The 13779-nt window shown below is 41.1% G+C and overlaps 1 protein-coding gene across 1 annotated transcript in view; it reads right to left on the reverse strand.

Annotated features, from left to right (window-relative positions):
• Window positions 1-2054: 2054 nt before the first annotated feature.
• Window positions 2055-13779, reverse strand: part of ADTRP (androgen dependent TFPI regulating protein) — a 497819-nt gene continuing 486094 nt past the window's right edge. The window contains exon 6 of the mRNA XM_078685788.1: window positions 2055-2500. Coding sequence (XP_078541914.1) covers window positions 2463-2500 — 38 coding nt within the window. The 3' untranslated portion in view covers window positions 2055-2462. The remainder of the gene's footprint in view (window positions 2501-13779) is intronic.

Consider the following 13779-nt stretch of genomic DNA (forward strand, 5'->3'; position numbering starts at 1 on the left):
GTGAGGAAGGCCAAAACAACTTTTTATGGGTAATAGTAAAAGCCGAAACATGTCGATATAGAAGCAGTTCAGGAGAGTAAGGGGGCCCTAATCTCCCCTAGACAATCTCCGATCTTTTAATTCTATCCAGGGAACCCAGGAATACAAAGTTTTATACTTTTCTTTTCACTGTCCTTTTGTTTACTGCACGAATCCCAACACATTTATGTTTGTTATGTCCTCCCCTCCCTTTGCTCCATCCCAGGCGTTGGTCTGAGCAGGGATGTTGTAGCATGCCACTACCCAATGGGTGAGGGCAGTTTTTTAACAAACCTCACGTTTTCTTAAGTGTTCTAAAGAGACAGGTGATACCTTTGGCCACCAATCTCTCCCTCCTTTTCCTCATTTTGTGGTTACATGTTTTAAAAGGCTACAATAATGGGTGGCACAATGGGTACAGTCCTTGGGTACATGTAGTACCAGAAACTTGGGACTTACAAGTAAATGAAATGGGCTAATCAGGTGTACGCACATTTTACCATGTTTTAGGGAGAAAGCATAAGCACAGGCACTTTAACACTGGTTAGCAGAGGTAAGGTGTAATACGTCCTAAAGCCATAACAAAATGAATTCAGCAAAACAGGAGGAGTGAAGGCATAAAGTTAGGGTGAACAACACCAAGGATATCAGGTCTACCAATGGCCCACACACTTACCTGTTACATCAGCCCTTTTGGCATTTGGAGATTGCAGATTGCCCTGTCTGATCTTGGCAGTCATAATGTCTCCTCTGCTGTTATTTCTCTGTATAAATCCTTTGTATCTTGTATTGCGATGGTCTCTCTGCCACATGGTGTGTTTGAAAAACAAGCACCCCTGCTGCCTCTGATGTACATAGGTCTTGTAGTGTGAAGAGAAGTTTTCACTTCATGAATTGTGTACTATGCGGTAGTACTATTGCTGCATGTGCTAGACTTGGTGTGTGTGTGTGTGTAAAGATTCAACTGCTTCTGCCAAAGCAATTAGAATTAAAAATTGATTGACATCATACACATTACAAACAATAACATTTGCAAGTGAGAGTGCAATCTGATACTGTGCCATCCACATGGTACGATTATTTCTGCTGCAAATATGTTGTAACCAATGTGAGTAAAATTTCATATCAAATTTCTTATTACGTTTCAGATAAAAGATGCATCTTTTTGGCCCTTGTAATATTATTTGCTGTTTCCATCACACTGTCCAATTTGCGAGGAGTAGTCAGGCAATTAGAAGATGCTGATTTTACTTAATGATAATTTTGAAAAAATAAAAATAAAAAAAAGGATCCTGAGACCACTTTTGGAGACTATATCAGTCAGATTTGGGATAATAATATTTCCCAGTGATAGTCCACTACTGTAACATTTACAAATTATATTCATATTTTTACATCCACTTCCACTATGTAACTTCATATGAGGTCACTAAGACCGAGCATTATATGATGCCACTTTCTGTGACTTCTTCGGAGTTTTAGGTCATGTGATATCACTTCCTGTCATGTCACACAATGTAAAAGTATGTGATATCACTTCTTGCTACCCTTGGCATTTTGCTGACTGGCATCCATGGAAAGTATGTATTCTTAAAGAAGTAGGTGAGGGATTGATCATTCAATTCCTTTCATATTGAAATAACAAAACATTACCGATCACATGAATGGTTATAAAATTCAATATCGCCACAACACAATATTGTGCCATTAACTCTAAGAGCGCATACAAACAGAATGCCAACATATCAATCAGCTCTCTTTATTCCTCCCACTCATTGTGTGACACATTCTGGCGCGGAAAAGTTGTATTGTTGCTAAGAGGAGAAAATTACATTTCAAAAGATTATGTCAACAAAAAGAAGTTCTGCGGATTGTGAGCTGTACAGGCTAATGCAAAACATGGCTGAGTATTTCAACAGTTATAAAGTTCAAATATTTTGGAATTAATTACAGCGGCGAGCAGAACAGTGAATTTGATACTACAAAATACGGTACTCTGAGCAGGGAGACAACCGTCAAGTAATATAAGTTAGCATAGAAAGTGTCTGTGTATACTACAGAGACAACGCATTGTGACAGGCCACCATTGTGCTTCAACATCCACAAACGGCTTTGCTTGGGAATAAGGATACATTCGACCATGCAGAGGATTATGTGCCAACGAGTGCCACCTGCACAGGCACTCACACTTTGACTCATACGCACTGCGAGTAAACGAACCGAAACATGTTGAAAGTCACCAGCCAATGGAGGAAATCTTATAGTAATCATGTGTGCAACGCATGTAGTAACACAGAGGTATCTCTTTTTTTAAAATTATTATTATTTTCACTTTTAGGGTTTTTGTGGGCAAAGCAACTACACACTAATGAAGGTTTGACGCCAATATTTCCTTTCAATGTCGTCATTCATGTTTCCTGCATGTATCACCTTAAAGGAAATCTTCATTTCAATTTCGGCTTCTTCTGAGACTCAGTGGCACCTGTAAGAGATAAAGAATGATTTTAATTGCTAATTGATGCCAGGAAGGACATAAACCAGGATAATTGTAGGAAAGCTCTTTAATGCATCTCAGCCATCAATCTCCAAGTATTAAATGACTCCTTTTTAGAAGTTCCCCTTAAAATAGAATCTCCACCATAAGGTGTTTCACCTGAGAACCCTTCCTAGGTTATCCCCCACTTCTCCCCTCCTTAAAAATACATTTGTCTATGCAGAGATATATCACTTACACAATCCTAAAACTATAGACAATTTCAAAACAGAGTATTATAAGGTCGATCGTATATAAATATCACTAAAAGAAGGAAAAGTATTTAATACACATAATCTTTGCCATCAGCTGGTGATGTGCATATTCTTTCACTTCTTCTTCTAGAAATATTAGGATTCACATCTTCATAAGAGACAGAAGTCTGCAAATTCTCATGAGAGATGTTAGTCCTCTCACCCACATAGTTGTTCTTTTCTCTTTCATTATTCCGATGCCAAAGAATTGCAACACAACTTTTGTTCCAAATTCTTCTACCATCTGTCTTTATGACATTTTTTGACAGCATTTATCTTATCCTGGTTGACAACCTACAGGTGCTTTTATCTTCACACTCTCTCCTAAAGAAAACATTTTACTTGTTACACATTTTCTCTGGTCAAAGTATTTCTTCCTTCACACTTGCTGCCACAACTCTTTATTTCTCCATTCTCCAATTCTCCAACGTTGCTGCGACGTTTCCTGACATATCTCTTGCCGATCGTGTTTATCATATTGCGATCCTGGTTCTTCTGCCTTATCTGGCTGTTTGTGGAAAAGCCGCATGTTGATTGAATGTACCCGTCACCTGAATAGATTGTAGATTCAGCAGTACCGTTCAGCTTATACACAATCGCTCTATTAAATTGATGACTGCTCCGAGGCCCTCACCTTTTTATGATCTTCTGAAGATTGGAATCTGATTATCATCAGTACTTAGACGGTGGCGCTTTTGGACTTCATATTCGAGTATCCAACTCTCTTTGATTATCTGTGGCCTATACCTGGACGGCCTCAAAATCTTTATTTATATCTCACGCCGGATGGGACTTAACCTTTTGAGCAGTCTTTTTCGTGTACCCTCATTTATCTATGGAGGCACTTTGAATCTTTTTTTCTCTTTGCAACATTTTGAGAAGTGTCCTTTTCTTCCATATGCATTACATGTGGATGGTAATGGTGGACATGCAAGTGTGTTAGTCTTGTGTAATGTTCTCCAACATCTGTGCCTCTAAACTCTGGTGCAACTTTTCCTTCTGTCTCAAGTATAACTTTTTTTTTAACTGGACATTCTACTTCCTCTACTTTGTCAGCTGTTTCCACCTTCAATTAATCCTTTGCACTATTCAGCTCATTCACACACCTTACCATGTGTTCCACCCATTAAGCAATTGGCATTACTTTATCAAGTGGTAGATCATCCTTTAAGTAGAGTTCCTCTCTTATTTTGTAGTTAAAACATTTCAGAACACATTTATCATGTATTCTCGCTTCTGCTGCATCTCCAAATGTACAACTTGCAGCCAACTTGTTACAAAAACCTTTACTTATTTCTACCTATCTTGTTGTAGGCAAAAGTAGTACCTTTCCATAATCATGCTTACTTGTGGCAGATAGTGTCTATGTAATTTCAATTTACATTTGTCATATTCATTTAACAACCTTTGATCTGCTGCAATAAGGTACATTTTCTAAAATTTCTTGACCCTCACCTCCAAGACAATGTAACAGTAATGAGTATTTGTGCTCAGCACTTAAATTATTGTCACAGACCCTTGCATAATTGGCAAATATTTTCTTCCACTTTCGCCACTTAACAGCAGCTTCTACTGGACTGCATAAGAAAAAATGGTGAAGGAGGGATGTTCTGGATCTTGCAATTTATAATTATAAATTAGCAAAATTACTCAAGTACCAGACACAATATTCACCTCCTTCAGCATTTAACTTTTTTGTGTGGTTACAGTAAACCCAGATCACCCATACATCAAAAGTCATGTAATACAATAAAGTTTTGTTCTTTTAGTGCAGCCATGTATGCCAATTACCAACTTGATAGGCCTCAAGTAAATAATTTGCTCATAAATTAAAAAACCTCACCACAGTATTAATTCACAGACTCACAGCTGCGATAGATGCCGACATGGCCGCTCGAAGCTGAAGCTTCGTGTCGATCCCGCATGTCAGGTTGCAGAAATATGCTTTTAATTACTCCACCCAGGCACAAACGGCAGGATCCGGCGTTGGAACACGACTGGATGCATTTGGGTATAACGCCGTCGCCCTAGCCTGAATAATTGGCCCAGAATCGAGAGTTCTCGGTTCCAAGCACCGGTGAGCAAGATGGTGCCTACCGCAAGCGGACTTGTGGCTGAGTACTCTGGGCCCGGCACTGCGCCGCAGATGAGAGCCTGAAGCTGGGACGGACCATCGGACACCGGTGTCCGCGACATGTATGCTACTCCGAGAGATGCGGGATGTCGGAGGAGCGAGGCAGAGAGAGCTATCGCCGCCGGGAGACATAGGTTTGAAGACTCCCACATGACCAGTAAGGAGGAGGCAGCAGCGGGACACCGGGGTGCATTGCCCTGCAAGCTCTGGAACAGGAGTTCACTGCCCATGGTCCCGTGCCTGACTATTCCTGACCCTAAGATGGAAGCTGTTATCCCACCGGAAAGTAACTGAAGGCCGTTCTCTCACAATGCTTGCTCCACCCCCGGCCATCGGCCCAGACGTGTCAATCACTTTGCCTCCCCACACTGGTGCTAGTCCTCACTCCACTGTGGGAGTTTTGGAGTGGAACTGTGTATTTTGCAGCGGCCATCTTTGAGCTGCTGGCTGAGGGTGAGAGGGCTTAGACAGAGGCACGAAGAGTTGCTATCATGATTGCCTCCTCCAAGTGCTGTAATCGAACTGCCTTAGCCTCCGGGGCTCACTGTTACTGTGGGGGACACGCATCCGACTTGCAGTCTATTTCCCTGAGGATTCTGCTGTCAAGACCCTCATTGCGGTCCTCATTGCAGCCGAGTGGTATAGGCAAGACTCGAAGTGAGGAAAAACGCTGGTGCAGTGGGAGAAGCCGGGCAGTGAAGGCGATGAACCGGAAGTTGTTTTTACCTAACTTGACACTTGACTTAATGTCTTTGAGACCTCAGCTAAGCTTTGGACCAATTTTTGTACATTCTTGGGCCCCCACGAGGTTTTCCTCCCCCACGGCTGATCTGCCTGATTTGTTCTGCTTCCCAGCCCCCTGTCTCTCGCTTACCCTCCCACTCTTTGCCTCTTTACTCTCCTGGGGACCTGTTTCTTCTGTATTGGTTTTTGGAACTGTAACTACTGTAATCCATGTGCCCTTTACCAAAGCGCTGCTTCTCCACTTGTTGGGGAGGGTTCCTGCATTTATTCCCTGGAGTCTCAGGGACCCCTCTGAGAGAGTCCACAGCGTCAAGGGCGTCACACACAGCAGATGTGTGGGAATGGCACCCCTTGCCAAAGCACTCCCTATCCCCTTGTTGGGGAGGGATCCAGTATTTATGCCCTGGGGTCTCAGTGTACCCTCTGAGAGAGTCCACAGTGTATAGGGAGCCACACACAGCGGAGGTGTGGTAACGACACCTTTCCCACTGGGATCACAGTACACCGTACGTTGGACACTGTTTTTCCGTGTCTCCCGGTTAAGTTTCCTTCTCCCTAATCCACCCCTTCCCCTTTTCATTCTTGGTCAGCCTCTCCCCGTCCTATCCTCTCTCCCCTTAATCTCTCCCCTTGCCTGTTTTTCCCTTACGTATTTGTTTTTAACGCATGCAACTGCGCTCCAGCAACTGGTAACTATGCTCTGAAACGATGTAACTTGTAACTATATTATGAAACAATGCTCGTCCTCATGTAAAGCACTCTGATGCCTCCTAGTCTAGCCAGCGCTATATAAAACTTTTCAAATAAATAAAATAAAGAAATATATTTGAATAATTGTTGCTTGAAAATGAACCCAAAACAACTCTCTTGCTGTCAACCTTGAAAGTCCTATGTCACCACCAGCCGGCTGACAGTTACTCGCTGCCAGAGTTGGAGATGTAATGAAATTAACCAACAGGGTAATTTTTAGGACAAAATAATGGTGTGTCTCTCACTGAGATGCACAGACACAAGCTGTGTGCCTATTACTGAGATGAGAGGACGCTGACTTCCATACTTCCAAATTTGCATCTACCTCCTTGTTAAATTCTTTTCTCTTTCGTTTTTTACGTGAACCCACTACCCTTCTATTGAATATCTCCCAAATCAATACAATGGCTGCTGATATGTGTCATATACGAAATCAGCCCTATTTCTGTAGACAATCCAGAAACAAGATGGTGGATGTATGTCAATATGCAACCAACTGGTTGTTTTTCTGTGGAAAATAGACCTTGTTTTGCCCAGAAACAAGATGGCAACCGTACATCAGCAAGCGAGCAATCAGGACTTTTTTAAGGAGACTAGAGGTTGTATTATAACCAACTCTCCTTTCTCTAAAGATATTTAGGCGCACCAGTTTCCAACTGGCAAAGGGGATCCCAAATGCGTTCCACAATGGTAAGCAATGTCATGAAAGCCATATGCGACTTGCAGCACCTCACCAGACACGCCGGCACACCTTCCTCGTGTCAGGCAGTGATTCTCCTCTCTGTGAAGTCTCCTACCAGCACTCAAGTAGCCTCATTCAGGAACAGCTGTTTCCAAGTGTAAACAGGTAAACTGTGCAGCACAATGTTGAGGTGCAGGCTTTCATCAACAGGTTAATCTCATCTTAGTCGCCAATTTGTGGTGTCTTATTGATGCCAAGAAGGACATACAGCCGGATAAATGTAGGAAATCCCTTTAATGCACGTCAGCCATCAGTCTCCAAGTCTCAGCTGACTCCCTTTCAGAACTTCCCAGCAATTTTCCTCTTAGACTAGAATCTCCACCACAAGGTGTTCCATCTGAGAACCCTTACTTGGTCATCCCACAATCCCTTCATAGTAGTCTATTTTGCAACTGAATAAAAAGCTATTTGAAATTGAATTGCCTAAACTACAGTGGACCAGTAGAGAGTGACAGAGAGTGAGTGAGTGAGTGTGAGTGACAGATATGTGTGAGAGAAACAGATACAGAGATAAATGTGCATATTTTAGACAAATAGTAATATATTTCCCAAAATTTAAAATAATATCAAACAACAAAAATAGAATAAACTACAGAAGGTCAAGAGTTAGGTTAAGAGGGGGATGGTATGTGTAAAACATCTGCTGATATACAAAATGTCAGCATCTCTTAATCTTAGAACACCGCCAATATGTATTGTGATATCTCCCAGACATTCAGAGATAGAACACTCATAAGAGGAGAAGACACTTAGACAGATTGCAAATTATTTCTGGATTTTTAAGAGACATGCTACTAGTTTAAATGTATTACACTTAATTTTAGTGCCCTTACTTAAGTTTAAAACTGATTGACAACAAATAGGTTCAATGATGTAAGGGTAATATGCAAATGCCAGAAAGTCACCTAGCTTCTCAGGTGTACTCAAAAGTAGAAAAAACACATTCAATGGTGCATGGAAAATGAAACTTAGTGAATACTAGGGTAAGAAGTGTAATTCACCAAATAGAGGAAACAGATGTAACATAGAGACATTTATGACTATGAGTGCCACAATGGGTGCGTGTGAAATTTAGCCCACCCATATAATCTAATACCCTGAGTCTCAAAATTCATTGGGTGCATTCAATACCACAAATAATAATATTAATTACATTTATAAAGTGCATAGCTACTTCATGCGAAGTGTCCCAGCACTAGGATCCTGGCTCCCATGAAAGATGACCATACTAAGCCGGTTATAACCGGACCCAAAAAGTCAGGTTTAGAGTTTCAGATGGAGCATGCCAGATTGCAAGGCGAAGAGAGTTCCAAATTTTGGGCACAAGGTAGCTAAAAGAGCTGCCTCAAGTCTGACTCTTTTGAATTTGGGAATAACGGACAGTTTTGCTTCAACCAATCTCAAATTTCTAGATGGGACGTTAGGTTTGACCATCACCTGAATATAGCATGGACCATGAAAGGATATAGCTTTATAGCAACAGTAGAAGCCTTTGATTGTGATTCTCCTCCTCACCGGGAGCCAGAGCAGTTTCCTGAGTGCGATCCAATAGAGGACTGCTTGGGCACATTTAGCAATACCTGTGCAGCAGCATTCTGGACTAATTGAAGTCTGCTCAGGTGAGATTGAGAGACACCTAGATAGAGAACATTGCAGTAGTCCAGTCTGGAAATAACCAGGACTTGGATTACATTTTTTAGAGCAGATTCTGGTAAAAGGTGGAGAATTTTCTTCAAAGATCTCGACATCCTAAAACATTTCCCTGCTAATGCAGTGGTCTGGTTGTCAAAGGAAAGTATTTAATCGAACCAAATACCTAGATTTTTGACATTGGGCTTAGGAGAGTGTAGGGGACCGAGACTGTCAGGCCACCATGCTTTGGACCAGACGTTAAGGTGCTTACCCAGAACCAGCCTCTCAGTCTTTCCTGCGTTTAACTTTAGGTAATTTCAGTTCATCCAAACACAAACCTCTGACAAGCATAAACAGTGAGAAGAGGCCATGTGTTTGCTATTCTAAGACAAAGTGATGACAAGTTGCCCGTCATCTGCGTATGAGATGATGGTCAACCCATAGTGTTCGATTACCTCAGCCAGAGGTTTAATAGATAATAAATTGAATTGGACTAAGTGAGGAACACTGAAGCACTCCTTGTTCAGTTAAAGTTATACGTTAAATCATTCAAAAACTTGTGTGGGACGTGGAATTTGGAGGTTTTGGTGCAAAATGTGCACATCTTAGTCTGTTCTCAATTTGAGCTAGTGGTTTCCGGCGTTCGCCACCAGCACTTTATTATCAACACCAGCACTTATGACAGCCTGCCACATGTTGGTGCTGTTTATCAAATTTTGTGATTAGCACAGCCACAGGTGTTTTATAAATAATTCAATATACATTGAAAATGACTAATACCTTCCACCCAAAGCTATAAAAATAGCTTGGATGGCAAGTATTAGTCATTTTTAATATATATTAAAAGTCTACATTTGTCACACTTGTAGGAGTGCAACAGTTAGTAGTTGTGTTGGTACGGCCATTGATAGTGCTGGCAGGGGCAGTGGATGGTGCAAGCTGCAGCCTCCTGACAAGGGCCCTGGCACTATTATTATTTTTCAAATTAAGCACTGGCCCTAGTATTGTTTGGGGATGTTATCCTGTTAAATATTGGCCCATTTGATCTGCCAATATGTACCTGGGGAAAACTGCAGTGGGTGCAGGCTTTATTGTACCCAGTTATCACTAAGGGCCTAATTATGACATCTGCCCCTGCGGTAATGGGGCAGGAGGAAGGACTGTTCGCTGCTGTTCCGACGGGCTCACTGGAAATGCTCATGATCTCTTAACCGCTTCAGCGCGGCGCAGATACCTGCGCTGTGCTGAACGTTCCATTGGGCTTATGGAACCATGACGGAACGGTTCCGCCATGAGCACAGGCCAACCGACGCTCATGACGGAACCGTTCCGTCATGAGCATGGAAGGGGTTAATGACAGTGGCTTCGCCGTTGGGATCATTATGTCATTTTCCGACGGCATTTCCATGCCGGTCTTTCCGACATTGAAAGGCTGTTGGAACATGAATTTGGGGGCGCCTAGGTGGGTCCATTTCCCCCCTGGCCCTCCGCAATGGGTACTGGGGGGCATATGTGCTCCCTGCATAAACATCCATGCACCGTATGGCTAGCACCGCATGTTGCCTGCCACACAGTGTAGAGATTTTCCCAAACATCCATTTTTTAAATGGAAGCTTGTGCTGCGGGCCTTTTCCGCCCGCCGCTCAAGCTTGCATGGGAAAATGGATGTTTGAGACCTCCCTATAGACAGTTGCATCCTAATCCTGAGGTCGGAACCGCCGACCTAAAGTCCACGCCTGACATCGTAATCAGTCCCATAGTGTGGTAAACTCTCCACAACACAAAGTCTAGCATATTGCTTTGTCTTTTAGAAATAAAACCACATTTTGAAGAACTCCAATCTTGAAATTAGAATTTCAGTCTTGTATATTTTTTTTGTTGTAAATTAATAAAGTATTTCATAATCTGAGTATTTGTTTAATGTATACTGTGTTTCTGTAGGTTTGTATATTTATTCCTGTTTAAAATCGTAGTCTTCAAATATTGATTCAAGTGGGCGTCTACAGACAAGTTTAAGATGCACTGGTTTAAAACAACATATCCGTGGTGTAGTTTTCAATGGGTTGTATGTCAGGATATGATTTCCAGGAATATGGTCTAACATTAACATTGTGTCCTAACTATTGTTAAAAATAAATATTTTCCTACTGGCTATATATCATCCGATATTCACTCTATTGGGCAATATTTTTGTAGACAATAATTAGGTCATAATATTTATGTCAAAAGATATTCTGATCTTATTCTATCTTATCTTTAATCCCTTACGTTTGGACATTAAACATAGTTTATTTAACCCGTAGGTTGTCACGATCTTGCCAACAACTCCCCAGCACTATCTCTGATAGGTAAGATAAAACGCGGCAATCAATTCAATTTTTTTCCAAATGGATCAAAAGATATATATAATATGGTTCTAATATCAATCACACATCTACCAACAGATGCCATCGGAAAATTGCTTGACATTTCGTGTGTCTAAGAAACCCCATATTCATCTAAATAGGTAAGACTATACAACATGGTTCTCCCGACTTGATTCTCAAACATAAGTGACATCCAGTTAGGTTGACGACTATAACAACACACGTTAATTTCTTTAAATTAAGATGCAAAACTTAGCCATAAAAGTTAATAACAGATAAAAACAGTGACACCGAATGGCATTGTCTAAACTAGTTTCCCTTATTTCTTTTCCTTACAAAACCCCTGACGAAGGAACACAAGTTCCGAAATGCATTGGGTTATGATGTATATGTATTTTTGTGAAGCAAATGAAATGTATTGTAAATGCTATTCGTAAAATGCTGAATGTCAAAATTTTAAAGTTATCATTTGATCATTGAAATTATTTTACTTGCAACTCTTTGAATACATGATTAAAATGTTATAAAAAGGAATACTACTCCTTGTAGATGTATGTCGGAGTCCTAGCTGCCCTTCGGGACTAGGCCACTTATATAAAAGATATTCTGACAACAATATTCTGATCAAATACTGGTGGATGGAATTATGAAGTACTTTCTTAATCATTTTTTGAATTTTCTGAGTATCACAATTTTTCAGTAGGAGCTGGGTGGCTAGTTCCAGAGTGCTATACCAGGACACATGTCTATATTCCACATCATACATTGCCTCAAAGAGAATGCACTACGGATTGCCATGTGTAACAAACAGACATTTTAATCTTTTGATTATTTGGAATGCAGAATTGATCTTTTCAAACCTTTCTGGAAATTACATTTCAAAACATTCTTTTTTTTTTTTAAATGAAGTTAATAAATTCTACTTCCTATAATTTTAGAGACCATCATGCGGGATAAGCACTCTTTTTCTCGCTGGTGTCAAAACTTTAGAATATTATCAGTACTATAGTGAACAGTTTTTAATTTGAGCTGGAGTTATCAGTGGGTCCCACCAGCACTAATTTCAGAGGATCGACACTCATATTTCCTCTACAGACTTTGATCCAAAGCGAGAGAGAGAAGAACGGAAGAGGGGGAAAATGGAGGAACGAAAAATGAAAAACAGTGATGCACTGAGAAAGCCAGGCTGGAAATGAAACTGTAAGAGTGAGGTAAAGTGGTAAGGAGTGTCTAGTGGATTAAAGATGCCTTCGCTGGAATAAGGACTATGCAGCTTTGGTATTGGCACCCCGACCTATAATAGTACCAGCACAGGATTCTGAGCAAAACTTTGGGCACCACCACTTATTATTTTACAAATTAAGGCTTGCTAGTGGAACATAGAAGATGACATTCAGGAATGGAGCAATAATGTGCATTATACCAAGAAAATCAGAATCAGAGAAAAATGTACCTTTAATCATATTCAATTAGCAGTGTATTTCACTAAGGAGATTTGCTACGTCGGATACATTTGAAACGGTAACATTTAAAAAGTGAATCTAATCCAGGTAATAGACAATTTGGTTATACTAAGGGTCATATTTACCATGATTTTGTGTCAGGGTTGCATGACTTATGGGGCACAGCCCCAGTACATCATCTTTGTTGGTATTTACTAAGACATGAAAGGGCCCTTTGCGTGATTTAGTAAATACAAAGAAATGCAACACAGGGCATAACGCTGACTTGCGTTGCCTTGCATTGGGCAGGCATTTCACGGGTTGAGCATGGACATTACCATGCATCGACCCATGGATTTTGGTGCATTTCCCACATTTTCTAAAGTGAGTAACCCTGGGAATGCATCAGAATACTACATCTTCCCAAGTGAGACGTATTGCAGAGAAATATCCTTATTTCTCTTTGTTACTGCTTTTCCATAGAAAGAGGAATACACATCTAAGGATTGTTTTTAGGTAGGAAGGTATCCCTTCCTGCACAAAAACATCCCTGCCCATAACACAGGCACCGTGCATGCGTTGGGACTGGGCATCCTCAAGTGCGCCAGTGCATGGAGAGAGCTGACGAGGTCAATATTTGACTTGGTAGATATGGCAATTTTCAGCTTTCTAGAAATTCACACAGCACAGTGCAGTAACTTTCCTTGCTGCACTTCGTTGCATGAATTCTAAGTAAATATACCCCTAACATCTATAACCAAATGTGGAAAAAAAGAAAAATCACAAGCTGTTGTGGATTTCAAGCAAACATCAGTGGGCCTTCAAGAAAAAACATTGCTACAAGATTTTGGTCCTGTGTAATTTAAATTTGACTAGGCCGAACCTGGGAACAGAGTAGGATGAGGTCTGGTGAGCGGTGACACAAGTAATTCTGTCCAGAGGAAAGATCTCATACTTTTTCTGCAAGCAGGTAATCCATGTGCCCTTAATGGCAGAGTTAGCCCTGATAACCAGTAGTGGCTACTGACACTATGGAGTGACTGGGCATCACTGCAGCAGGAGCATCAGACAGGGAGCGGGGGCGGTGTCAGGGGTTGAATTAAAAAAAAAGTACCCGTTCCTGTGGCTGCCTCACACTTCAGTGCTCCTCTGTTCTGCTGCTCT

Source organism: Lissotriton helveticus, chromosome 4_1, assembly GCF_964261635.1.
Source record: "Lissotriton helveticus chromosome 4_1, aLisHel1.1, whole genome shotgun sequence".
Lineage (NCBI taxonomy): Eukaryota > Metazoa > Chordata > Amphibia > Caudata > Salamandridae > Lissotriton > Lissotriton helveticus.